The following is a 26880-nucleotide window of genomic DNA, read 5'->3' on the forward strand; positions in this document are numbered from 1 at the left end:
TACCAACATGGGCCAGTGAAGTGACATCCTCCACAACTAGACTGAAGAAGGACAGCAACTTGTCTGTTCCCCTTAAAAAAAAAAATTGCCTATCTCTAAAAATTACAAATGCACCCGAACTTTGGTCTAATAATCCTGCTTCTAGGAATTGATGTTCCCCATATAGTTGCACATTTGAAGTAACTTAGATACAAGGTTATTTACAACTGCATTGTTTATAATTTTAGAAGACTGGAAACCTCCTAAATATCCAATATTAGTAAGGTACTAATTAAATAATATACATTTATATAATTAAATACTAAGCAGTCATAACAAAGAATGAGGAAGGTTTTTATGTACAGGAATGGAACAGTCTCCAAGGTACACTCAGTTAAAAGAAGCAAAGTGCAAGACGTGTGTGTGTGTGTGTGTGTGTAGTTGCTATTTGAAAGGGGGTAAACATATATGCATAGGTGTATAAATACAAAAACATCTTGGACTTGTAAACTCCTTATGTAGACGTGGTCTGGGGATGCTGGAGACAGGTGGGAGTCTATAGACTTTGTATCTTGAATTTTGAGCCATGTGAATGTCTTACTACAAAAATAAATACAATCATTAATATAAAAAGATTTTGCAATAGTTCTTCAAAGATAGCCTATTCTGAGGAAACAGGAATGGAAAGACAGATCTGTTCATTACAGAGGTAAATGTTTGAAACTGAGAGCTGTCCATCAGACAAGCATTCAAGATATGATGTATTGGGGAACTGAAGCCTCAACTGCACACAATTTTGCACTCTCACAAAGGAGTTGGTCCTAAGCTTAGGCCACTAAGGGGGGGTGAGGAGGGTGGAGGTGGGGGGCGGAAATGGAAGTCCCTTTACTCCAGTTAATAAATCTTAGCTAGCTCCTCCCAGGCTTTTAAAAAATGTTTTGGGCAAGCAAGGAAATTTAGTAGGTGAGAGTATTTGGGCAGAGAGAGGGTTTACGCCACCCCTTCCAGTTCATATTTATACATCCTGACGTTCCTACTTGGTTTGTGGAGACGTGTGAAACGCATATGACTTTAAATGCTTCAGGAAAGAGCAGAAACTTTATTATATTCTTTATTCACCCGCATCCCACCTCCCAGTGAGGGAATGGGGCAAAGCCTATGACTAAAGCCAGGGTCCAAGCCCGAGGCTCACTCGAGTGCGTCGTCCCCACGTCAGGTTTTTCTACCCGTTCCTTCCCTTTCCCGTGCTTTTCTGAAGCCCCCTTTCACTGCGTTTCTGTCTCGTGTCCATCCTTGACTTCACCAGTGGCTGGATCTGCTGGGGGGTTGCCCCGCGACAGAGACCAGAGTTGCATCCTCTAGCGGCCGGTGGCAAGGATGCCTTTGTCTCCCAGTCTCTGTCTTCGGCTCGAACAGCGCACAGCTTGCAGGTAAAAATTCACGTCTGGACTAGCCCTGCCCGCCACAGGACCCGAAGTCTTAAAGGAAAGCCAGGATTCGGCGCTCGGGCGCAACAACACACTCGAAGATCGTGTAGAGGCCGCGTGGGAACCAACGAGGGCGCGACGACCGTCACTGCGCAGGCGTCAATCTTCCCTTCTAGACACTGCAATTCCCATAAGGCCATGCAGTGTCTTCGGCGCCGCTAAAGCCCAGGAGCTTCGCTCGCTCCGAGAGGGCTCGGGACCTCTCGCCGAACTGCATTATGGAATACATAGTCTAACAGAAAACGTCTTCGGGCATAAATTCTCGACCAAGCTCACGTGTTTACCTTGTGCACTGGCGGCGGCGGCTGGGGTGGGGGTGAAGCATCAATGAAGAGTGGCTACCAGGTTTCGTCATAAAACCGCGACAAGACGGGCGGCGCCATCTTCGAACTTGGACTTCCGGAAGGACTTTGGTGAGGGTAAGTGTACCGCAGCGCGTTGTGCGAGGGGCCTCACGATTACTCCTGTCTCCTCCTTTTTCGGTAGTACTAAGATATTGAGAACCAACTCCCGGCTCCACTATTCCCTCTCTGCATAGCATCGCGACCTCCAGCCCCTGCGCTGCTACAGAAACTATCAGGCTCTCCACTTCCTTCTCCATAGGGGCAAGCGTGCATCCATTTCAGCTAACCACGAGTCTTGCCTTCTTCCCCCACACGGTGTCGGTAACACGGCATTCTGTGTCCCGGCCTCGGCGCTGTTTACCTCCCTCTACTCTGCGAACCTACAGTAGTTCTCAGCCTTAGAAACTCAGGGCTGGACTCCCAGGCTAGTGTTGAAAGCTGCCCCCACGCCCAGGACTGAGGGAGGGCAAGTAGTCAACCCTTTAGTAGTTGAGGGTAAGTTGCCTCATTCTGCTGTGTCCCAGCCTCTTTCTCGCTGAGGCTCTTCTAACCTGGGGGGTTGTGCCCCGCGCGCTGCAGCCCCATTGGCGTAGCCAAGGGCCAGTTATGTTTCCCTGTCCATTTTATCCCTGTGGCAAGTGGCTGTCTGCCGGGGAAGGCAGAGGTGACGATTTCCACCCCATCCGTGATAACTCACTTGGTTAGAGTGGTGTAGGGCATGGCCGAGCGTCTTCGCTCCAGCGGAGTATTTTTACACAAACTTAAGCCATTCCTGTGCCATCGTCACTTTTTGCCATCCATTCTTATCAACTATACAGATATTTTCTGAATAGTTTACTTTAAATTGATTTATTTTTGAAGTTAAAGTGTTTTATTCTCTAAGCAATATAGGCGAAACCATGGGTTTCACGGGCTTGTTACAGTGTTTTGTACAAGTTAACGCAATTAATCAAAATTGTACATTTTTGTACCACTAAAATCTTGCACACCACAAGTTGTATCATAGGAACACTTTGGGAAACAGTATATTAGAAGCAGGATGTTTAAAAGAATTCCACATTTGAGGAATAGTGTTATCTAAGTATTTTGCTTGGCTGAGGAGGTCAGGCTGGCAGCCCGGAGCAGCATGGGAACCAGACAAGTTGGGGTGCAAATGTAAAATTTTACAAACTTTAGTACAAATTTACTGATTCTTTCTTTACTTGCACCCTACATTTGTATTGTGAAATCATAAATGCAAGTTAACCACCATACCATGCTGTTGCCTTCTATAAGAAGAGTCTTTTTTTTTTCCCTCCCCGCCACAACTACGCACTCCTCTTCCCCCCAAGAAGAGAATCTTTAAAGGGATTTTTGTACCCTGAGAAGTTAGCGATTTAATGAACAAAGGTTAATTATTACACTTAACCATGTAGCAGATTCTGGATACAATAGTGAGTCAGATAGGCAAGACCCCTATCTTATGAAGCTTTCAGGGAAGATAGAATGAAATCAATAAATACCCATATCTCTTATCATAAGAAAATTCCAGATAGACTAAAGAGCAAAATGCAAGATTCAAAATTAGAAAAACATTAGAAGAAAATAAAATAGGATATATTTATTTTAGTGGGGGTAGAAAATGCATTTTCAAGACGCAAAACAAGCCATAAAGAAGATTGTGAAATTTAACTCATAAAATTTAACTTCAGTTTCGGAAGAACATTATAAACAAAAGTAGATGCAGAGAGAAAATATTTGCAACATAAGTAACTCCACAGATCAACAAGGAAAAGATCAATTTGCTGTATAGAAATACAGGCAAATTATATATACAGATAGTTCATAAAAGACACATAGATACCCAACATATAAAAAAATTAACCTCAATTATTATCAGGTCAATGAAAATAAATACAATAAGGAAGAATTCTTTCACCCATCAGATTGGCAACAATTAAAGATTGGCAAGGATGTGGTAAAAGGGCTACTGCTATACAGTTTGTGGGCATATAAATTGGTTTCGTTTTGGTGAACTGTTTGGCAATATCAAATTTTGAGGTGTGCATACTCTTCAACCCAGTACAGTAATTCCACTTCAGATGTTCATTCTAGAAAAATAATTTCTCATTAATGAAGTTGTACTAGAACATGCATTGCTGTATTGTTTATATTAATATTATAACCCAATTATCCTTAAATGGGGAATATCTAATTAAACTATAATTCTATGAAACAGCATATAGTAACTAAGAATGAGATGTATGCATACTGATATGCAAAATCTTTAAGACATGTAGACGTCCCCTTAGCTTATTCATTTAACTTCCCTATGTTAACTGATAGTTCCCATTTCCTTTGTAAAGCATACATACTGATGCCCTTGGCACACTGAAGGCTTAAAGCCCTCTATGGGCTTTTCTCCTATAGGCCTGGTCACTCTACCCCCACTAGCTGAGTTGAATGCTTGCCAAGTCTAGTTGTATTGGTTCCTGAATTGTTTATTTCAGTTGATTTGTCATTATATTTATCTAATTGTGTCATATATTTAAATTTTAAAGAAATTTGAGTATGAGTTATCTCTATTAAAACTAAGTTGAAACATGGCAAATACACAGGTGTTTTATTGTTATTCCTTTTTTTTTTTTTTTTTTTTTAAATTTCAAGCTGAGCCATCCTGCCACTTTTTGGCAGCTCAGCAGCTGCTCAGCTCGGTCCGGGCATCGAACTGCTGTTGCTCAGAGCTCAAACTCTTGAGTGAGCTCTTAACCAACTGAACCACTCGGACGGCCCTATTGTTATTCTTTATATTCTACACATTTATAAGTATTTTATGTCAACTAAAAGTTTTATAAAATTCTAGAAAAGGGGAGGGGAGTTGTCACTTTGAAGGGTAAAAAGTATAACTATTGCACTGTGTTGTACACCTGAAACTAGTAAAAAAAAAAAATTTCTAGAAAAGAAAGCAAACTAAGTTGAATGCTTTGAAAACAAAAAGAGGTGAGTTTGCAAACAAGCAAGAAAGCTGCCAAATAGGCGTCAGTGAGACAACTGTAAAAGATGGAGGAACATTTGGTAAAAATCGGGAAGTTTACTGCACTTGAATTGCTTCTCAAGAAAAGAGGATGTTTCAAGAAAGGGAGTGGTAAGTACCTCGTTGCTGCTGAAAGGTCGAGTTAAGCAAGACTGAGAAGTTGTCAGTAGGATTAATTGACAGCAGTTATTGATGACTTTAGGTTCAGTGATGAGTTGGAGGCAATATTCTAGTTAGGATGAAGCAGGGTAATTAAAATAAGGGCAGACAACTTTTTCAAAAGTTTAACTATGAGGGGGAGGAGAAGATTTGTTGGAGGGGGAATATGGGTTGAAGGATAATAGTGTGTGTTATGATGAGAATTTTAAACATTTGAATGCTGTTTGGAAGAAAAAGGATAACTCCAGTTTCCTTAGGGAGGAAAGGCAATGGGGCTAGAACCCAAGTGGAAGGTTTGGCCATAGAAAGCGGATGAGGGAGGGGTTTAGGTGCAGAGAATGTTAGGCTACATAACAAGATATTAAAGTACTCGCTTTGGGTTTTGTCTCAGAAATCAGAGGCAAAGTCATCTGAGAAGCAGGGGATGAGCCATTGGAAGAGAGAGGGTATGGGAATGACTGAAGAAAGAGACAAGACGGATGATCGATTCATCCAGGGCTTGAATTTTGCCAGGCCTGTGAAACAAAAAGACAAGAAAGGAAATTTATAATATCAACAAGAGTCTGATTAAAATAAAGGAATCTAAGCTAGATTGGATGAGGCCGCCATAGGGAGAAACTGGAGAGATTGATGGATAGTGGCTTCATATGGTTGAAGAATAGATGTAGGAATAGTAGTTGAGCCATCTAGCTGTAATGATGGGAGGTTGTGATCAGAAAGTGGATGTCTTAGTGATTTTGGAGGTTAAAAGGTTTTATGTGATGACAGCATCCACGGTGTGACAGCAGAGCGATTAGCAGTGCTTTCGCTGAATGTTATGAGCTTCAAAGGAACAATGTTTTTACAAGAGCAGGACTATTGGTCAAGAAGTGGCATTGGAGAGGAATTAGGAAAACACTGATCACACTTTCTACTCTGCGGTAAGTGGGATGTGAGAAAATGAGTGGCCCTGAGAGCCCGGAAAGCTAGAAATTTCATTTCCTGGAAATTTACCATCCAAGATTCTGAATATGATTTAGGTCTTGCCCATCAAATGTGCTCTTGAAGAATTCACATTTCGACCTGAGTTTAGAGAGGAGAGAGGCGAGGCAGGCCAGAAAGTGCATTTTGCTGGTGCAGATTGTGGCAGTTGTATGATTTTGGATCTGGGAGCCAGAGGAGTGTCTTCCCCATTTACTCAGGTCACTTTCTGATTATTGCAGAATCAGCTTGTTTATGAAGCCATCAGCTGTGGCAGGGGCTTCTTAATTCAGCAGGTGGCTCCCCATGTTGGCATAGGAAAGGCCATGTGCTTCTTGAATCAACAGCTATAAAACAACTTCCCAATTTGACTAGCACTTGTGCCTAAACTGCCCCTCCCCCCGCCCCCTCAGGCCTCCCAGTGATCTATGCAGGTGATTCTCAAACTTGAATATACATCAGAGTCCCTTGAAGGACTTATTATAACAAGCGCTGGCCCCATCCCACAGATTCTGATTCAGTAGGTCTGGTGCATTTTAACAAGTTTCCAAGTGACACCGATGCTGTCTGGGACTACACTTTGAGACTCACTAATGTGAGCCATTTCATACCCTTTAATTAAGTCCCTTTTAGCTCGGAACAGACTAGAGAGGATTCTTATGCAACTGAATCTGGACCAATAAAGAGGCAATAATCATTTTATTCACATCTCTGTCCTTACTTACTTGATGTAGGTAATGATTAAAGGAAGTAGTTCTTGTATTTCCTAAAGATTTTGCTTTATGTATTTGGATGTCTAAAAGTCTTGACATATCTTTTTTATGATCTGAAGTTTTATTCATTATAAAGCTCTTCCTTTTTTGTCCCATTTAATACTTTTCCCCCAAATTCAAATTCACTATTACCATCAAAACCCCTTTTTGCTTTTTGCTTACATTTGCCCTGTATATTTTATTTCATCTTTTTATTTTCAGCTTTTTGAGATCCTTTGTTTTAGACTTCTCTTAAAATTTATCTGATATATGTTTACTGTTATAATGTTTTATCTTCTGTCATCGGTGGGATTATTGTGTGTGTGTGTGTGTGTGTGTGTGTGTGTGTGTGTGTGTGTGTGTGCGCCTTATTTTTAATCTTGTATTATGTGGTATTTAAAAATTCCTTCTGGTTCTTAGGGTTCTACTGGGTATTTTGGAAGCAATATAGTATACTGCTTCTATTAAACATCTAAATGGTATTAATAAATCTATATCTTACCAGCCTTAGAAACTTAAGATACTTCTTCTTTTGTCTTAGTCCTCTACAACCAGAATGCTGTTATTTTTACATTGTAGGACCTTTAAAAATTTTAAGTTAGTCTGTTTTATAGCTGTAGTTACCATGGTTGTTTAACCTCAATTGATGTATCACTGGGTTAAATGCTTACTGCCAATCTTCATACCACAGCTTCTCCATTAAAAAGTTCTTGATATTGATTTATCTTTTCACTGGCTAAAGTAGGTCATCAAGTGGGTTTTTTTAAGTAAGGGTGCTTAAGTTTTATAATTCCTAGAAACTTGCATATTGAGATTGCCATACTGTTGCTTTTACCTGAAGGACATCCTAGTTAAGTAAAGAATTCTCTTGATCATTTTCATGTTTCTTTATCTTCTGGAATCAATTGTTTCTGAGAACTCTGAGGCCAACTTGACCCTCCCCCCCTTTGTAGGAGAAATTTAGTATTTTCATTAAAATACTTCTTGACCTTGATTCTTTATTGCTTTTTGTTTTCCTTTTGTATTGTAATCCCTTTGTACCTGTGGACGGAAAAGGGGCCACATATTAACCTGACAAACTCAGGAGACTGAAAATAACCACATAAGATGGCATGAGCATAACAAAATTTCATGACTAAGTGGGCCATGGCCGGAAGTCACATCTTTAGCTTCCTTCATAAAGTTAATCTGTGTCTTTTCAGTGGGTCTGTTGGTTGTCTTTTTGCACCTAAGATAACATCTTTGGAATGTCAGTAATCCTTTTTCCGGACCAGAGCTGGAAACTGCAAAATTCCTCATTATCATGCTTTCTTCCTGATTACCATCTCTATGTGCTGTAAAAAGCCAACTGTTAACTATTCTGCACCCACCAGTGTAAAAAAACAAGTGCCTATCTTCAGTTTACCTTTATCCAACCCCAGAGATTTCCCTCTTTCCCAACCCGTTAATCTATCACCAATGGATTTCATGTAACCTTCCTCCTTTGATTTTATGTATAAAATAAGCTGCAAATCGCCATTTCGCCGAGCATTTTCTCAATCCGTTGAGATTTTACTTCCCTGTAATTGTCGTAAGTGTGGCTCAAATAAACTCTTATACGTTTTCTCTTAGGCTGGATGTTTTTCATCAACATACCTGTAGACTGAGATCTTTCTTTATTTTAGGAGAATTTTTCTTTTTTTTTGTTAAAAAAAATTTTTTTTTTCCTGTTCCCATTTTTTTCCCCTCTTCTTTAGGAACATCAATTATTCATATATTGTCTTCCCATTTTCTCTTTTTCATCTATATCATTTTCTCTGTAATCATTTTTGTCTCTTTGCAACCTATGTGGTTTTTCTCAAACCTATCCTTCGTATCACCTTCTTTTTTTCAGTGTAGTTTCAATGTTTTGCTTCTCTGGTTTTCATTTCTCTGATTTTATTCCTTTACTCAATTTCTTTTCTTTGATCTTTCATTTCTTGAATTCCAGTCTCCGGTTTTTTGAAAACACAGAAGCTTTTGTTGGGAATTTTCTTCGGTTTTCTGGAGCCTTTCTTTGAAAGGGGTGCTTTTCATTTTTTTCATTTGTTTGTGTCTTTTGTATTTTTTCTGTAGTGTCTGTGCATATGTTCCATTTGGATCCTTTTTGCTTATTACTAATTTTGAATGGAGTAGTCTGTCATTGGTTGCTATTTACCAAAGAACAGTGTAGGTAGATTTTCATTGACTTATATTTACCTTGACATTGTTGTATTCTGTCTTTAGCAGATGATGTTATATTGTATCCTTAGCATCTGAATTAGAGGGTTGGCTATTGTTACAGTTTATAATCTGCTTAGACTTGTAGCTTCTTCAAGAGAGACAGTTGGGGACTTAAATGTGTGTGATATTTCTTGAGGTGTTTGTATTAGCATGCTTTGCCACTGAGGCTGATGATTTCTTTATTTTTAACACATGTACAGACCTACGGGAGGTTCCCTCCTGGGATTTGAGCTATTTCTCCCCCTTTGTCACAGACAAGCAGGTTATTATGGCCAAAAATTATGCCCTTGCAGAGTTCTCTGTGCCTCAGGTTTTTGATTGGGTAGTCAATATTTTGTTTATCTGTCAGTTTACTTGGTCCCTGGTTGCACAGCTGATTTCCTGGGTTTGAAGAAAATGAAGATTCATAACCATTCTTTTAGTCCAGTTTTCAATGTGGAAAGGGTCTCTTAATATAGTAAGATGTTCCTTAATTGTTTCAAAGCCTGCCACCTCCCCCATCTAGGTGAAAGATTGGTGGCAGGGTACTAGAGAACTGTTTTACTTATTTTTAAATATGTTTCTTGACTAATGTTCACAAAGATAAACGTTAGCTCAAGGCATTCACTGCAGTATCCTTACAAGAAAACTTAAGAGCTTTAAAATAATAATGTAAATAAAGCACTTAGTACAGTGCTTGGCACATAGTAATCATTTAATAAGTGGTAGCCATATTATTATTTGTTTATTGTCATCTCCATTAGCCTGTAAGTTCCATGAGGGCGGAGACCTTGTCTGTCTTGTTTATTGTTGCATAACTAGTTCTTGGAACAGTGACTGACACTTAGAAGATGTTTAGTAATTATTACTGAACGAATGAATGATCAGGGGAGGTTAGGTTTCTGATCTAGGGGCTGGGGGGTGAGGGGAGAAGAGACAGGAAAGTAGAAAAATCTGAGCCAATGCAAATAGCTCTTGCCTACTACTCATTTGTATGTCTCTGTATACAGGGGCTGCCATTTTAGGGGGTGCTGATGGATACCTGCGGGGTCGGCTGTGTTGCCCTGGGGGAGGCCGGCCCCGTGGGGAACATGACTGTAGTAGATTCTCCTGGACAAGAGGTGCTAAACCAGCTTGATGTCAAGACCTCTTCAGAAACAGCTAGTACGGAGACTTCCATAGAGATGTCTTTACCTGGATTTGAGGATTCTCCTGATGAGAGGAAGCTCCCTCCAGAACAGGAAAGCCTCTCCAGGCTGGAACAGCAAGGTGTGTACCTTCTCCTTTCATCTTTTTGTCTCCTCATGCTTGTCTTAAGATGAAAGAGCAGGTTGAGCTCACAGGATCTTACAAACCTGGGTATGGTGTAGTTGTTCCAAAGAGGTTTGAGCTCTGGTCCCATCTCACAGACCCATATTCTTTACAGATCTTTCTTCAGAGATGTCAAAGGTCTCAAAGCCTAGGGCCTCAAAGCCTGGCCGGAAGAGAGGTGGTAGGACACGGAAAGGCTCAAAAAGACCCCAACAACAGCCTCATCCTCCATCAGCCCCTCTGGTTCCTGGTCTCTTAGATCAATCCAACCCTCTATCTGCTCCCGTGCCTAAGAAAAGAGGTCGGAAGTCCAAGGCAGAGCTGCTCCTGCTGAAGTTGTCAAAAGGCGTAGATCAGCCAAAGTCGCCACCTCCAAAGAGGCCCCCTGAGGACTTTGAAACCCCGCCTGGGGAACGACCCCGCCGAAGGGCTGCCCAAGTGTAAGGACTGTGGGGCACAGCTTGGTGGAGTGGTTTGGGGTGAAGGGATCTGGGTGGGGCAGATGTTGGAGAGAGAAGAAGACTATGATGAGGCGTCAGGTAAGGGGGGATGGTGTCTGGGTTCTGGGGACTTGAGCGTTCTTCTAGCTCCTACCACAACAACTTTTATCTGTTGCTAACTGTGTCTGTCTAGGAGGTTTCTTTCTGTATCTTGTGTCCTCTCACATTTTTCACAAGTTCCCCCACATCTTCATTGCAACCACCCAGTATATATCAGTATATATATATATATATATATATATCCTCCATTCTTTTCTTTGTCCTCCATGATTTTTTACTGGTAGAGGGAAAAGTGCTTTGGACTTGGGTTCCAAAAACCTGGGGTTAGCTCCCACATATACTGTCTGAATCATCTTTGCTGAGTCACTTAACTTTCCTGCATTTCTGTTTCTTCATCTATCAAAAGGGAAGGGGAAATCAATAGCTGCTTCACAGGTCGCTGGGAGAATCCAGTGAGATAAGAATCAGCCAAGAGTCTGGGCAAGTGGGCTCTTAGTTAAATGTTTGACTATGGCTTTGACTCTGCCCTATCCCACAGGGCGCTTATGTATCTTCAGGAACTGGCTGACGAGCTCTCAACAACCCTGCCTACTCCAGTGCCCTGTCCTGAGAGCCCCAAGGAGAGCAGCCCCACCGAACCAGAGAAAACCCAGGAACAGGCAGACTGTCAAGGTGGAGAAGAAGAGGCTGACACTGCACCAGATGAAGACTTTGTTTTCCAGGTTGAGACTGAAGATGAAGAAGAAAGTGAGGAGGCCTCAAGTGAGAGCTCATCTGACCCCGAGCCTCCCATGCCCCGAGGATCCGCTGCAGTGGTAACTTAAATGGACAAGAAAATGGATGGAGAAATAGGATTATTAGGGGGTCAGCAGGGTACCCAGAAGGAAAGCTTTGGGCTAGTAACTGTGATGGCCAAAAGAGGTAGAAGAAGAAAAGAACAACTTCAAATACAATTGAGATTGCAGGGGCTGAGGGTATAAGCAAACAAGATTGTTCATTCATATATTGAGCATCTACTCTGTGCTAAGAAACACAAATGTGGATGAGACAGTCCTGCCTCACTAAATTCAGTGTGGTAAGTGCTAGACCAGGAGTGAGTGAGCAAGATGCTTTAGGCATATGGAGGAGGGGTGGTGATTAACTGCTTAGGCTTCACAGAGGAATGATGGTTGAACTAGGTCTTGAAAGGTGAATGGAAGGTTGCCAGAGAGATGGGTTTTCTCAGAAATGGACTATGGTTGCAGCATACGGCCTGGGGTCAAGTGGTGGGGAGATTAAACTAGAGAGAATGAAGGACTAAGATTGATAGGAGTCAACAAAGGTGTCTGTTTGCTTAGTTATGATAAAATATGTATAACTGAAAACTTACCACTTAAAAATGTATAGTTCACAATGTTGTACAACCATCATCACTGTCTGTTTCCAAGACTTTTTTCATCATCCCAAATAGAAACCCTATACCACAAAGGTTTTTAAGTAGAAAAATAACATGGTCAGGTAGGAAAATAGGTCAGTTTGCAGTTGACAATTAAAAGACAGCTTCAGTGATCCAGGGGAGAGATAGTGAGGGCCTGAATCAAGTAGTGCAGGAAGAGAAGGCAGATTCAAGAGGAATATAAGAATTAACAGCACTTGGGAAATGAAGGAAAGGAAGGAATGGGAGTTTCCAGCTTAGGTGGTGCTCTCGTGCTGATCTTGGGAACTCAAGATGAGTGGGACACGCAGGAGAGGGGTGAAGGTCGGCAGGGCAGGTGATCAGTTCACTTTCTGACATGTTGAGTTGGAGGTGCCTGTGGGCCATTGACCATCCTTCTGGGGACATCTGGTCACCAGGCATATATTTATGGGACCAGTGCCTTAACTTGTCTCAAGTGCAACATTTAGGGGAGCACCAAATCCCTCAGAAATCAAGATAAAGATTTTTTTTAAAAGATTTTATTGGGGAATCAGGGAAGGGGAACAGACAAGTCGCTGTCTTTTTTTCTTCAGTCTAGTTATGGAGGACGTTGCTTCACTGGCCCATGTTGGTATTATCATTGAACTCTTCCCGGATGAGGCAGATTCGTTGCCGGCCTCTGCGGCCGCTCACTGCGGCTCTTGGCAGCTCACAGCGGCTGCCGGACGCTCATGCTGGCTGCGAGCCACACATGGTAGTTTATGGCAGCCCACTGCAGCAGGGGCTGCAGCCTACACCATTGCCAGCGACTCATGGCAGCCCAGCTCCAGGTTGAGCTGTTGTTCACCATCTTAGCTGTAGAGGGCACAGCATCACTGGCCCTCATGTGGGATCCGAACTGGGGCCCTGCTGCTCAGAGCTGGAGTCCCAAGCAAGCTCTTAACAACGCGCCACTCGGCCGGCCCCAGATAGATTTTGATGCAGCATTTTCAAAAATCAAAATTTAACAAATCTATAATGAACAAACTATCAAAATTTTAACTAGACAGGAACTGTATTACTGATCTTTCCTTTTGTCTCAGCCTCTAGTATAACTTGGCACCAATGTATGGTTCTAGAGTTTGTAAAGAAGTTGAAACTGAGTAAAGTTGGGAGTTTACTAAGTTGTAAACTTGATAATCAGGTATAATGATGGTAGTCAAAGGCATGGGGCATGGAATGAGATTACTAGCAATACATATATAGAGGATTGAGAAGAAGTTAAGAGGGACTCTGGGAAATACCTCTGATAGATCAAACCTATCAGAGGAAGGAGAGCCTGTAAAGGAATATGAGAGAGGTGGGAGGAATCAGGAGAGACTACTCAATAGGGCAGGAGTTTTAAGAAGTAAATGGGCGCCGGCCGAGTGGCTCAGTTGGTTAAGAGCTTAAGAGTGCGAGCTCTGAGCAACAGGGCCGCCGGTTTGATTCCCACATGGGCCAGTGACGCTGCACCCAAGCTGAGCTGCCAACAGGTAGCAGGATGGCTCAGCTGGTGAGAGCACGTGCTCCTAACAAGACTGCCTGTTCGATGGTGGGCTACGCCTGCCTGCAACGAAGACTGAACTTGGCACTTGAGCTGAGCTGCCACCCAGATGACTCAGTGGATAGGGCATGCGCTCTTAACACATTGTTTGTGGGAAACGAGTAAACTCGTCATAGCGCTTTTTATACCACTTTGTAAGCGGGCATTTTCCCGTCAAATCGCGTCATAACAAAGAGGTCTCTATACCTGAGTTAAAGCGCTATGACGAGTTTACTCGTTTCCCACAAACAATGTGATACCAAAGCGCGGGGGTTAACTCAGGTATAGAGACCTCTTTGTTACGACGCGATTTGGCGGGAAAATGCCCGCATACAAAGTGTTAACAACAAGGCTTCCGGTTCAACTTGCGCATGGGATGGTGGCTACGCCCACTTGCAACTAAGATTGAAAACAGCACCTTGAGCTTAGAGGCCACAGCTGCTGATAGGCAGCGAGATGGTGACTGGCGCCCTCCACAATGAAGATTGAAGAAGAGCAACTTGGCTGGTCCCCTCCCCCAATTCCCCAATTAAAAAAAATAAATAGCAGTCTAAAAAAAAAAAAGGAAAAAAGAAGTAAATGGGAGTCTTCTGAGAGAAGTGCATAGAGATGTCCAGGAAGATGATCAGAAATAGATAACAGATTTTGCAGTTTTAATGGAGGAGTTGGAGCAGAAGGTGGAGAACCCAATTATAATGGCTGAAGCATAAATCTTTTAAGATCCTGACAGGGCAGAGGATAGAAAAGAAGTGGTGCCAAGAAAAGTAAAAGCTGGGACAGCTGTCTCCTGGGGAGTTTCTTCAGCCTATAAAATTCTCCCTCTTATACTTTCTTTGACTTGCTCCTCAGAAGCAGAAGCCGCACTGCCGGGGTGTGGCTCCCAATGGCTTACCAAATTACATCATGGCTCCCATTTGGAAGTGCCTCCATCTCACCAAGGACATGTGAGACTTGGGGAATGGGGGCTGGGATGAAAGGGTGGTGGTGGAGTGCAAAGGATGTCTTAGAAGTGGGGCTGTGAGAAAGAGGGAAGAAGGCACTTGGCGGAATCCGTAAATAAACGGCATTACTCCACAGGCAGGAACTGGAGAGCTGTGCTGTCCCATGTGGTAGCCACTAGCTGCATGTGGCCATTTAATTTTAAATCAATTAAAATTAACCCTAGAAGTCCAGTTTCTCATTTGCACTAGGCACATTTTCAAGTGTCCAGCTAGCAGCTAGTTTATTGGACAGGTAACAGAAATCACAGAAAGTTTTTTTTGGACTGCACTGCTCTAGAATTTCTCTCCTTAAAAACCTTAATGGTTTTTCTTTTCTTCCAGCCGAGAACAGAAGCATTCATACTGGGAGTTTACAGACTGGATTCCTTTAGCCTGGAAGTGGCGCTTGTTGTCTGAACTGTAAGTTGAAGAGACATATTTGAAGCCTAGGAGGGGGCAACACCACTGGAGACGGAAGGGTGACACAGGATTCTAGACTGATGATGGGAATCCTCAAATGGGTACAGCTTTTCCAAATTCAGTCTGTTGTTCCCTTTGTCTTCCCCTAGTGAGGCAGCTCCGTATCTGCCCCAAGAGGAAAAGTCTCCACTGTTTTCTGTACAACGTGAAGGACTTCCCGAAGACGGCACACTCTACCGAATAAACAGGTGAAGAGTGTATTAGAAGAGATTACATCTCTTTTTCTGATTCTAGAAGACAGACAGAATTTTCTGATTTTACTGCCACATAATACTCCATTGTTTGGATGTGTGAGTTTATTTATCTGTTCACCTATGAAGTCCTTATTACGTTTTGTTAACTCCTTTCTCTATCCCATCTTTGACATTTCTCTAGATTTAGCTCGGTCACAGCCCACCCAGAGCGCTTGGATGTGTCCTTCTTCACAGGGGGACCTCTCTGGGCTCTGGATTGGTGCCCAGTGCCAGAGGGGGCAGCAGCCTCACAGTATGTGGCCCTTTACTCCAGCCCTGACATGAATGAGACACACACACTGAGCCAGCTTCATTCGGGTCCCGGGCTGCTCCAGCTCTGGGGCCTTGGGACCTTGCAACAAGAAAGCTGGTGAGGTGGGGCTGGGACACTGCCATGGGAGGGTGGTGAGGAGGAGAGAAGGATGGGGCTGGGCAGGGTTGAGGGCAGGTGAGTAGGGCTTCGATTGAGTTGAGATGAGGGGAACATAGGCTGTGCAGCCCTAGGCCCCTCCTTCCTACCCATTCTCCCACATGCTTTTTCTCCTCAGTCCTGGCAGTAGGGCCCACTTTGTCTATGGCATTGCTTGTGACAACGGCTGCATCTGGGACCTCAAGTTCTGCCCCAGTGGAGCATGGGAACTTCCAAGCACCCCTCGGAAGGTACCTCTCAGTTGATTGTGGGATGGCCCTAGGACTCAGAGGCAGGACAAAGAGGCCCTGGGAGTTTTCAGAGTTGGAGGAAGTCAGGTTGGAGAGTGGGGATGGAGTTTTTTTCCAGCAGCTCCATACTTTCAGAGACCAGAACCTCAAAACGTTTCCTGAGAGGTGCCTGAAGGCAGCAAGCCTCAGCGCAGATCTGGTCTCACCCTCCAGGCTCCTCTGCTTTCTCGTTTGGGTCTCTTGGCTCTTGCCTGCTCAGACGGGAATGTGCTGCTGTTCAGTCTGCCCCATCCTGAGGCCCTGCTAGCTGAGCAGCCCCCAGGTGAGTACCATAGCAAGGAGAATGGGACTGCTGTAGCTGTGGCCAGAGCTTAGCAGCGCCTGTCCATCGCCCCCAAAACTCCTCTGGGCCCAGTCTCTAGGATAAAGCCTTACTCAGTCACACCTCCCATTCAGACTCCTCATATTTTGTTATTTACCTCTCTCTCTAGCGGCCTACACGTGCTACTCTCCTTTGCACACTTACAGCTGCACACTTTCAGCACATTACCTTATCTTCCCCGCTTCCCTGTTCTCCTGTGCTCTCAGGCCTCCCTACTCTGGGCCACAGTTAATTGGCTGTGTAAAGAGCTGCTAAAAACTCAGTCTTATTCTTTTAGACTGAGGCTGATGGATGGGGCTTGTCTCCCCTGGTATACTCTCCTTGTCCCCCCAATCCTGTCCTCAGCCACTCCTGTCTTCACACATACACAGAAACACTCTCTTTGTTGGAGAGAGAGAGAGAGAGAGAGAGAGAGAGAGAGAGAGAGAGAGAGAGAATAGAGCTGAAGATGAGCAACTGGACTGTTCCCAGGTTTGAACTCTGAGAAATCCCATGCTTGGTGGTCTGGTGGTGGAGTTGGTTGAGGAGGGAATGGGAGGTGAGGAAGTGAAGACCAAACAGATAGACGATATTTTCAGGAAGTTTGGCTGTGAAGGGGAACACATAACAGGGTGGCAGCTAGAGGTAAAGGAAGGGTTTTGTTTGGTTTACGTAGGAGACAATAGTGCATGTTTACCTCTGAATATGAGAATGACCCAGTGGGGAGAGAGAAAGTGAATAATGCAGAAAGGAAGGGTAATCAAAGAGCAAATTTCTGGAAAAGGTGGGAGATGATGAGAAGAGAGCAGAGGGGAGGGATTGGCCCTTCTGACAGGAAGGATACTATCAAGCATAACAGGAGGTAAGAAAAGGGGAGCAGAGAGAGGTAGGTTCATCTATTGGATGGTGGAAAGATAAGGGTCAAGTGTCAGAGAAGGTCATTATTGAGATTACTGAAAGGGCGGGGTGCTGATCTAAGCAAGGCTGATTAGGATCTCAGTGCTCTGGATCCAGAGTATCAGTTATTGCTCTTTTCCCCTCACAGATTCAACGAAGCCTGCCATCTATAAGGTGAGTGAGGAACCTGCTGCCTTAGCTGAGGCTCAATCTTCTAGAGCCTCCCTTACTGTTTCTACAGTGTCTCCTTCTAACTCTGAAAAATCTCCCCATTCTGCTGGATTGAACACTGATTTGAGCCTTCGTTCCAGACAGTAGGTATCCCTAACCCTAACCCATCTCTTCTGTCCCTGCAGGTACAACCTGTAGCAACCCTTCAGGTGGGGTCTGTGCAAGCTTCAGACCCCTCTGAATGTGGTCAGTGCCTTAGCCTGGCCTGGATGCCCACCCGGCCCCACCACCACCTGGCTGCTGGATACTATAATGGTAAAAAAACTAAAGAAAACGTAAGGAGCTATTGCTCTTTAAGTTTTCATATGTGCTTGTTTTGGGTGGTTGTTCCCTTTTTGGTTCAGTGTTGGGCATTACATAGTTATCAATATTCAAGCAATGTAAAAAATACAAAGAAGAAAGAAAAAAGTCATTAGGATTTTCTACTCAGAATAATAATTGAGTAGATGAACATTTTATGCAGTTCTCCGTGCACATATAAAGGTAAAAAGATTAGATGGAGAGAAGAAAGAATTCTATAAAAATGGGATCATATTCTATAAGCTATTTTAAGTTAAAAGGTATTAACTTTATACTTTACTTTTATAGAGGAAAAAGATAAGCGAAACTAAATGATTAGTTAAGATCTCAATAAATGTTCCTTGGCCACAGAGACCTTAGTCCCTTAAAGATACTTTTAAGATCAAGAGGAAAAAGAAAAGATTAAAAATAACATTGAGTAGTTGGAGTTATCAGGTTGTTTTTAAATGACAATTTCATTTTTAGACATCAGTAGACTTTCTGCTTGGGAGATAAGGAAATTAGCACTCTTACATTCCTTCTTATCCTTCTCACCATCTTCTAATTGTGTTTCTTTTGGTGACATTATTCTTACATTGTGAAGGTACATGATACTTGATGCTGTTTTTCTATCTTAATTCCCAAAGTTATTTCATCTTAATTTTATATTGAAATGGTTACAAGTCTCTACCACTGCTTTTATCTGTCTCCCCCTCCATTTCCGGATTATTTATTTGATTATAGCAATACATTTTTTTCAAGAAAGGTTCATTGGTGCTATATTTTCTGAGTTTATGTATATAAGAGGTTTTAGCTGTACATGCTTTCCCCAAATTTTATCTATTCTTATTCTTTAATTTATCTTTTATTTTTATCAAAGTTATATTTTTGATTACCCCCTCCTCTGCCAAGCTGGTCAGAGGTCAACTGTTTTGGGTCAGCCCAGTTAGTTTCTGTTTGTCCGTTTCTTTTCTGTTCCTCTACATTTTGTTGCGTTTGGCTCCTTGCTTGTTCTTTATCTTAGAGCAGAGTTGGTGAACATTTCTGTAAAGGTCCAGATAGTGAATATTTTATGCTATGTGGGCTGTTTGGCCGTTGTTGGAACTATTCAGCTCCACCATTGTAAAGTAAAAGCATCCAGAGACATTAGGTAAATGAATGAGTATGGCTGTGTTCCAATCAAACTTTATTTACCAAAGCATGTGGCTTGCTGTATTTGGCCCATGGTCTGTAGTTTGCCAAACCTGTCCAAGAGGGTTCATGGTTTTTAAAAACCCCTTTACTTGTAATTTAGTAGGGAGTAGAGACAACCGGGTGCATTCAACCTATTTCAACTGCAGGTCCCAGACTAAGCTGTTAATTTTTTGTTGCTGAGAATTAGAATGAAAAATATCAGATTGAGTCTTTAAACTATAAAGGGGAATGTTGGCTAGCTAATCATGATCTCTAGATCCTTTCAGAAGGGATCAGATCTGAGGGTAGAGACAAAGAAATTAGAGCAAGGGAGAGAGAATCTGTCTTAATACCTACACATTCTGTTCCTACCTTAGGCATGGTGGTTTTCTGGAACCTTCCCACTAACTCTCCCCTACAGCGGATACGGCTCTCTGATGGCTCTTTAAAGCTCTACCCCTTCCAGTGTTTCCTAGCCCATGACCAGGCCGTGCGTACCCTTCAATGGTGCAAAGCTAACAGGTCAGAATAGGAGAATTGCGGAGGTGGGAGGTGAAGCTGGGACAGGCTGACTCTTCTAGATTTGTTCAGCTTTGATCTTCCCCCTCTTCTTCCATTTTTCCGCAGTCATTTCATAGTCTCTGCAGGGAGTGACCGGAAAATCAAATTCTGGGACCTTCGACGACCTTATGAACCAATAAACTCTATCAAGCGCTTCCTGAGTACAGAGCTGGCCTGGCTGCTCCCCTACAATGGTGTCACTGTGGCTCAGGATAACTGCTATGCCTCGTACGGCCAGATGGACATAGGAAGAGCCCTGGGGACATGCCCTAAGGGCTGGGGTGCAGAGTGTGCCAAAGTTTTGTGGGGACAGGAGGGTTGAAGGTTGTTTCGTTGAGGTAGTTTGAGTTCTGGAAGGAAGTGGGAAGAAGAAATGAATCTAATCTTAGAGAAAGGAAGGTTTTATTTTCTTTTTCTCTTACAGTTATGGACTCTGTGGGATTCATTATATTGATGCTGGTTACCTTGGTTTCAAGGCCTACTTCACTGCTCCTCGAAAAGGCACTGTCTGGGTGAGTCCCCGTCTTTGAAATCTTCTTACACAGGAAAACAATTCCTTTACTCACTTAGTGGTGGTCAGGAAGAAGCAGTAGTTTTGGATAGAAGACAGGTGTGTGGTAACTGTGTCATTAGGAATATGAGTTATGATAAACTCATTTTTGTTTGTGTGTGTGTGTCTCTCCCCCCCCAGACTGCAGTTGTCACCAGTTCATAGAACTGAATGAATGTGAGTGAGTGAATGAATGAATGAATGAATGAATGAATGAATGAAATCTGTCTCTTCCTATTAGAGTCTTTCAGGATCCGACTGGCTTGGGACAATAGCTGCAGGAGATATATCCGGGGAGCTCATTGCAGCTATATTACCTGATATGGCACTGAACCCAGTAAATGTCAAGCGATCTGTAGAGCGAAGATTCGTACGTATATGAATATTTAATGGCAGCACCATCTGTTGGGTCCTAATCCACATGACCTTCCAAATTAGTACTACAAATTAGTAGTAGAGTACAAATTAGTACTAGGTCTCCCATCCCCAATTATCCCTAGAAGTCTTAGCACAGAGTTGCACATAATCACCGCTACCCTAGTGCATGTGAACATGTTTAAACATACTACTTTCTTCCATCTTAAAGATTATCTGGCCCAAAACTAATTTTATCTCCCTTTTACTTTTATTCTATCTTCAGTATTATAGAACCTAATCTCCTGGTCTCCTTTCTAGCCTATATATAAAGCAGATCTGATGCCATATAAGTACAGTTCTGAAGATCAAGACCTCCCTTCAGCTTCATCTGGGACTCCCAACCCTCCCAAGGCTCGAACTTATGCTGAAACTGTCAACCATCACTACTTGCTTTTTCAAGACACAGATTTGGTAAATTGAGGCCAGGAGCATGGGTGTGGTATTAGGAAAAGTAGAAAACTTTAGTCCTTGTATAGTAGGGAATCCTATGGAGTTCCAGTACAAAGATGCAAAACTAAGAAGCTGCTCACTTTCTCTCTCCTGGTACCTTTCACCTCCCCAGGGTTCATTCCATGATCTGCTCCAAAGAGAACCAATGCTACGCATGCAGGAGGAAGAGGGGCATTCACTGCTCTGCCTGGACAGGCTGCAGCTGGAGGCTATTCATAAGGTCAGAATCTGGGCTGTCATTTTCCCCACCCTTCACTCTCATTTTCTTCCAAACCAGGGCCTGTGATCGGTGAAGAGGGAGATGAAAGAACAGAGACGGCCAAGGAGGGAAAGGAGCTCTGGCAGGGCTCACTTTCAAGAGCATGATAGACATACCTCATTCATTGTCTTCTCATTCCTACCTCTCTCACCCCATCATGGTGCTATCCTTTCAGATTGTGGCCCATGGCTTTTGCTCTTACAGGTAGGATTCACCCAACGCACCAACTATGAGCATCTCTGTTTTGTTTTCTGTTCTCTTCACAGGTACGTTTCAGCCCAAACCTGGACTCCTATGGATGGCTGGTATCTGGGGGACAGTCAGGGCTGGTTCGGATCCATTTTGTCCGTGGACTCACCTGCCCACTGGGCCACCGTATGCAGCTTGAAAGCCAAGCCCACTTCAGTGCTGTGTTCCAACCACCCTCCCCTACTCAAGAGCCTGACTTCCCTCCACCCAGCCATCGCATTCTGCCTTTTCCCTAGTTGTGGTCCACACAGGACCCTTGGAATGAAGTCTGCCAACAACAAATGGCCCCATGCACAGGCCATAGGAACCAGGGCCTTCCTGGACAGTGAGGCTGCCAGGCCTGGACCTTTAGACCTGCCTCCCCAGGACTCCTTAGATACTTCTCCTTCCACAGACTTCTCCTGTTATCACAGCCCTCTGCGGGCAGGGGGGCTCGCCCTCCACAAACTCTTAAGGCTCCTTAGCCTAAAACTATGGCTCATGAGAAACACTTAGGCCTCACCTAGGCTTGGGAGTCAAATTGCTCATATTGAGCATATTGTGAAGTGGGTAAACCTAAGTAAAGGTACTGGGTGTTTTTGAGACCACGTGAGTGGGTGTTTGGAGAACTGGAAAGGGTATCTGTATGAAGGCTCCTGTCTGACTATATTCCAGGATCCAATATTATTGCCTTCCCAGCTTCCTCTTTAGAGTAACCAACACGCAGGCCCATGAAGGGGTGATAGTAATTTATTGGACTAAAGTTGCTTATACTGGTTCTTTAAGGAACACCACAAACACCCTACCAGTAAAACAGTGGTTCAGATCTTGCTCCTGCTTATGAAATATTCCTGATCACTGGTCATCTGACCCTACTTGAACACTCCTAGTCATGTTTTAAAACATCTTCCTTTATATCAAGTCAGAGAGTATTCCTCTATAGATTTTACCATGGGTATTAGGAAATCTAGTCATTCTTCCCTGTGATTGCCCTTTTAAGTAGTTAAAAATAGCTATCGTGTTTCCTCAAATTTTTCTCCTCTAGATTAAACATCTTCAGTTACTTTAACCATTCTTTACACGTCATGGTTTTTGATCCTTCATGATACTGTCACATTGTTGACTTATTAAACATGTTCAGCTACTTTATTTCAACTCTGTATAGGAGGTGTTTAGAACCCAAGTACAGTCATGTACCATAAGTACTCACTTAACATCATTGATAGGTTCTTTGACTTTAAGTGAAATGATATGTAACGAAACCAGTTTTACCATAGGCTAATTGATAGAAAGAAGAGTTAAGTTCCTGTGGCATCTCATCAACGTTATAATGAAACGACGTTGAATGAAATGACGTTATTTGAAGCCTGCTGTAATATAGCTCATCTTGTTAGAGTCCTCTTGTGGGATGCTGCAGACTCATCATGACTTCAGTACTGCCTCCTAAGCAAGGACATGCCCTAGCAATGAGAAATAGGCAAACCATAGACTTGGAATGTATAGGAGTACAATCTGAGGTTTGGGTAAGTAGTCAGATGACCTCAGGAGCTATTATAGAGAAAAATGTGCAGCCAGCTGCTATTGAAGGGAGTGGAGATTCATTTAGTGCCTACCTGGAACAAAGCCCTCTGGCACTCTATAGACTGATATGGGAACAACTTTCTGCCTCTTAATTGTAGGGAATTTATCATATGTCAGAAAATCTTAAAGAAATCAAGTACTTTGATTCCGTTCCTGTACAGAAGAGGAAACAGACCTGGAGGCAACCCAGACCATTAGCGGAGGAACCACAATCCACATCAGGGCATAGGAGCCGTATTGCACCATCCTATTGTGATCCAGTTCAGGTTATGCCAGTTCTGTTTTGAGCTGACTGGTAGGGAAGTGCTTTCCATTGCAGAGAAGTTTTGCTCATTCTACACAGCAGTCCAATGCAGTGGCATTGTGAAATCCCACTTTCAGTGGTTAAAAAAAAAAGTAGGACCTGGGACCAATGCTGTAGATTGGTGCTGGCAGCCCTGCTCCTGCTGAGTCTTGGCCCTAGTCTTGACCTCCGAAAGAAAACCAGGAAGGTGCTTTCAGCCCTTGCTCTCTTTCTCTACCATAAACCCTTTTCTCCCCAGGCCACTCCCTTGCTAACCACCTCATTATATCCACTTTATACTATCCATGAGTTCCTGCACTGTGTGCCTTTTCTCACACTATTCCTCCTCTAGGAGTGTCCTTTTCCAGCATCTCCACCTAAGTCCTACTCATCTTTCAAGGTCTCAGCTCAAATTCCACCTTCACCAAGTAAAAGTTATTCTCTTTCCTATGTTTTCCCAAGAGGGAAGGAAGAAAATACAAGTGTTTATTAAGCACTTGATGTATTTCAGGTACTTTGTATATGTTACTTAGGTATTGCCTGATTTTACTTGGTAAAGATAAGATTCTGAGAAGTAAAGCAGTCTGAATGAGATCATATTAACTACTAGGTGATAGTGCTGGGATTCGAACCTAGACAGTCTGACTTCAGAATAAACTTTCCGACCTTCCACATTTGGTCTATTATATTTACTAGTGTATATTCACTCGTCTAGCACGGTGTTTTGCATATAGGAGCCTTTAGTTAAATGTAACATCAAATTCTCTTGTTTCCTTATTGTGTTTCTCCAGTATCTGTGACAAGGATTCTCCCTGCCTTAATCATGTAGAAATTGAGTCAGTTGGGGCTGGAGGTAGCCAGGTACAGAACCTTAAAGGGTCAGATATAGCTGCCTCCTGAAGTGTGGGTTCCTTTGATATAGTTAAGCAAAGGCTGCCAGGCTGACATACCCATTGCCAGGAATTTTGTAGGATTTTTCTCCGCCCTAAAAAGGATGTTGCACTATATTCACAAGATTTTAGAGCTGGAGAGGGTAATTAACACCAGCCTTTTGAGCTCCTTTTGCTCGGCCTGTTCCAAACTCTTTGGAGTGTCCTTTCTCTTCTAATAATGGGCCCTTGAGCCACTGCTTTCTGCTCGGGTCCACTTCTATTTCTTTGAAGTGTACTTTTTCTTCTAATAAACTGCTCTTTCATTACTTAAAAAAAAAATCACTGAACCTATTGGTTTACAAACACTTTTAGTTGTGGTCCCCTTTGTTTAAAAGTGGCTCTTTCTAGAAATACATATTTTTAAAGTTGAAGTGAAGAATCTAGTGATAGACACCCTCACAAACAAACCCCTAGAACTGGGGCCCAGTTTGGGGAACAAAGTCCACCCCCCTCATTTTACAGATGAGGAAACTTAAGTTCAAATCTAGTGATGACCAAGGCTGCACAGCCCTCTAGTTAGGAAACCAGTACCTAAACCAGTTCTGTAATCCCAATGCTTTCCATGGAGGAGCCATTTTTACGTAGCATTTCTAGACGTTATTGTGGTCAAAGCACTGAACTAGTTGCTACAAGGACAAGACCCAATTCCACCCATTCAGGAGCTCACAATTGAGACTACTGAAGAACCTAGAGACACTAAAAAAGTAAGTACACAACTATCGCTTATAGTTTCTCAGCTGAGACTGAGAAGGAAATCAGGACCCTGGTCAGTTCCAGGGCATGGGAAAAATGAGGTTCTACACAGGTTGAGAAGCCAGGGCATCAGGGAGAGAGACCAGGAGGCAGAGGTCAGACCCAGATGGCAAGTATGACAGCCGGGGCCCACACCAAGACCTGGCTCAGTCCACTTGGAAAAGGGTTGCTCACAGACAGTTGAGCCGCTTTCCATGGGTATTAGCGTTCAGTCCCTTCCCATTTCGGCTCCGGCTGCAGGGGAAATCCCCCGGGCCAGCCAGGCGGAAGGGGCGGGGCTCACGGCGGAAGTCTCCGCCCGCTCAGGTCACGTGGGAGGCCTTGAGCTCGCGCCCAGGTGAGTAGCCTCTGTTCCGCGGTCACGGGTTCAGATCTCCAAGCGCCCACACCGCATGTGACAATTCCAGGCCCAGTTTCTAGTGGCACTGGACTCAGGAGGGATGCGGGCTGGTTCCCGTTAAGAGTCTGAATCGGGACCGACCAGGCTCTGGATGAAAGCCAGAGCAAACCTGTTCAGACTGCCTACGTCGGGAAGGAGGCCCACCCCCCCAAGTGGCCCAGCTTGAGGGCTGGGGATGGGATGCGGGTGGCTGCCACCGGGATTCCACAGTTGCTCACCGCCTTCCTCTCTTCCCTGATTGTCTCATGCGACTTCTGTGACAGGAAGCCGTTCAGGAAGTTTCCTTCCAGAGGCCTCCGCCCCTTTAGGAGGAGGGGGAGTGGGCACAAGGGAAAGTCAAGCGTCTCTTTATTTGAGGGGGAGTGACCTAGGGGGGTGACCCGGTCTCTTGGCTTGACAGGAAGCATGGCACTCTGGCGAGCATACCAGCGAGCCCTGACTGCTCACCCGTGGAAAGTACAGGTCCTGACTGCTGGTGAGTGTACCTCTGGGACCTGAGTGGGACCAGAGCAGGCTAACTGGGGAGGCAAAAGCTTGCCCCACCACTTTTTGCTGCCTCACTTTTTGCTTCTGTTCAGCCCCCTTGAAGGGTTGGCTGTCTTTCGTCCCTAGATGTCCCCAGTCCATTTTAGAGGCGGGGTCCCGAAGGCCGAAAGGGATATGCATAGTTGGCCTAGCTGTAAAGTAGGATCTGAAAGTCCTCAAAAAGCTGAGGAGCCTTCCCTTCCAGATAAAGGCATTGCCCCAGGAGGCCTTAACTTACAAAACTAGCCATAACAAGAGCTCCTCTAACATTTTACAGTGTGCAAATCACTTCAACACACATTACTTCAGAGTCCCCACAAAGTCTGCGAGCTGGGATTACTTGAGTTCACATTAGATCATACACCTAATAAGTGCTGAAATCAGGACTCTTACCCCAGCTTATTTTTCTTAGTATTTTTTATTGTGAAATATATTTTAACATACAGAAAATGATTAAGACATGTATGTGCAGTTTAAATAGCATTAAAACTGAATACTTCTGTATGAGAGTACTCAGCTTTGAGACCCCCCCTGAACCCCTGTCCCTAATTCATATACCCCAAGTGATAAACACTTTCCTGAGTTTTGCCTATATCATTCTTTTGCTTTTCTTTCTTTTTTATTTTTTTTTGAGGATTTATACCTAAACTCTTTTTTTTCTTTTAATTATTTTTTATTATGAAATACACATTTTTTTTATTTTTTAAATTTTCTTCGATATCTTATTGAGGACATATTTTCTTTTAATGATTTTTTATTATGAAATACACATTTTTTAGTATTAGTTTCAGCTGTACAACACAGTGCAATAGTTCTACTTTTTACCTCTCGAAGTGACAACCCCCCTCCCCCAATCCGCCGTCCCACTTCCTCCCAATATCATACATATCTATTACAATTCCCTTGACTCCACTCCCACACTATATTCCACGTCCCATGACTATATATATATATATATATAT

General features: G+C 43.4%; 2 protein-coding genes across 6 annotated transcripts in view; both read left to right on the forward strand.

Moving 5' to 3' along the window:
- Nucleotides 1-1125: 1125 nt before the first annotated feature.
- On the forward strand, nucleotides 1126-23982 carry GTF3C2 (general transcription factor IIIC subunit 2). 2 transcript variants are annotated; one of them, XM_019636318.1, is made up of 19 exons: nucleotides 1126-1885; nucleotides 9925-10183; nucleotides 10341-10665; nucleotides 11264-11540; nucleotides 14535-14629; nucleotides 15008-15085; nucleotides 15235-15333; nucleotides 15521-15748; nucleotides 15927-16038; nucleotides 16252-16360; nucleotides 17445-17470; nucleotides 17653-17782; nucleotides 19357-19501; nucleotides 19607-19768; nucleotides 19965-20052; nucleotides 20332-20460; nucleotides 20766-20918; nucleotides 21070-21177; nucleotides 21483-22593. In XM_019636318.1, exons 2-19 carry the CDS (start codon nucleotides 9949-9951, stop codon nucleotides 21699-21701), a joined length of 2718 nt encoding a protein of 905 aa, XP_019491863.1. In that variant the 5' UTR covers nucleotides 1126-1885; nucleotides 9925-9948; the 3' UTR covers nucleotides 21702-22593. The 2 variants fall into 2 exon arrangements, with proteins under 2 accessions (XP_019491863.1, XP_019491955.1); XM_019636410.1 differs by lacking the exon at nucleotides 21483-22593 and adding an exon at nucleotides 23124-23982 and having other exon boundaries at nucleotides 1596-1885.
- Nucleotides 23983-25263: 1281 nt separating this feature from the next.
- MPV17 (mitochondrial inner membrane protein MPV17) overlaps nucleotides 25264-26880 on the forward strand; it is a 12391-nt gene continuing 10774 nt past the window's right edge. For 2 of the 4 annotated variants that reach the window (XR_002123364.1, XM_019637142.1), the window contains exons 1-2: nucleotides 25266-25330; nucleotides 25794-25868. Coding sequence is in view for 3 of the 4 variants with exons in the window: in XM_019637142.1 (XP_019492687.1) it covers nucleotides 25799-25868 (70 nt within the window). In the remaining variant the exon portion in view is untranslated. Of the gene's footprint in view, nucleotides 25331-25793; nucleotides 25869-26880 lie in introns of all 4 variants that reach the window. The other 2 variants (XM_019637268.1, XM_019637067.1) reach the window with 2 other exon arrangements.

Source organism: Hipposideros armiger, unplaced genomic scaffold (genome assembly GCF_001890085.2).
Source record: "Hipposideros armiger isolate ML-2016 unplaced genomic scaffold, ASM189008v1 scaffold_0, whole genome shotgun sequence".
Lineage (NCBI taxonomy): Eukaryota > Metazoa > Chordata > Mammalia > Chiroptera > Hipposideridae > Hipposideros > Hipposideros armiger.

Coding starts and splice junctions, on each gene's coding strand:
- GTF3C2 (XM_019636318.1), top strand. CDS start 9,949: ATGGATACCTGCGGGGTCGGCTGTGTTGCCCTGGGGGAGGCCGGCCCC. Junction 14,630..15,007: donor CTCCATCTCACCAAGGACAT/GTGAGACTTGGG, acceptor CTTTTCTTCCAG/CCGAGAACAGAAGCATTCAT. Junction 16,039..16,251: donor TTCCAAGCACCCCTCGGAAG/GTACCTCTCAGT, acceptor CTCACCCTCCAG/GCTCCTCTGCTTTCTCGTTT.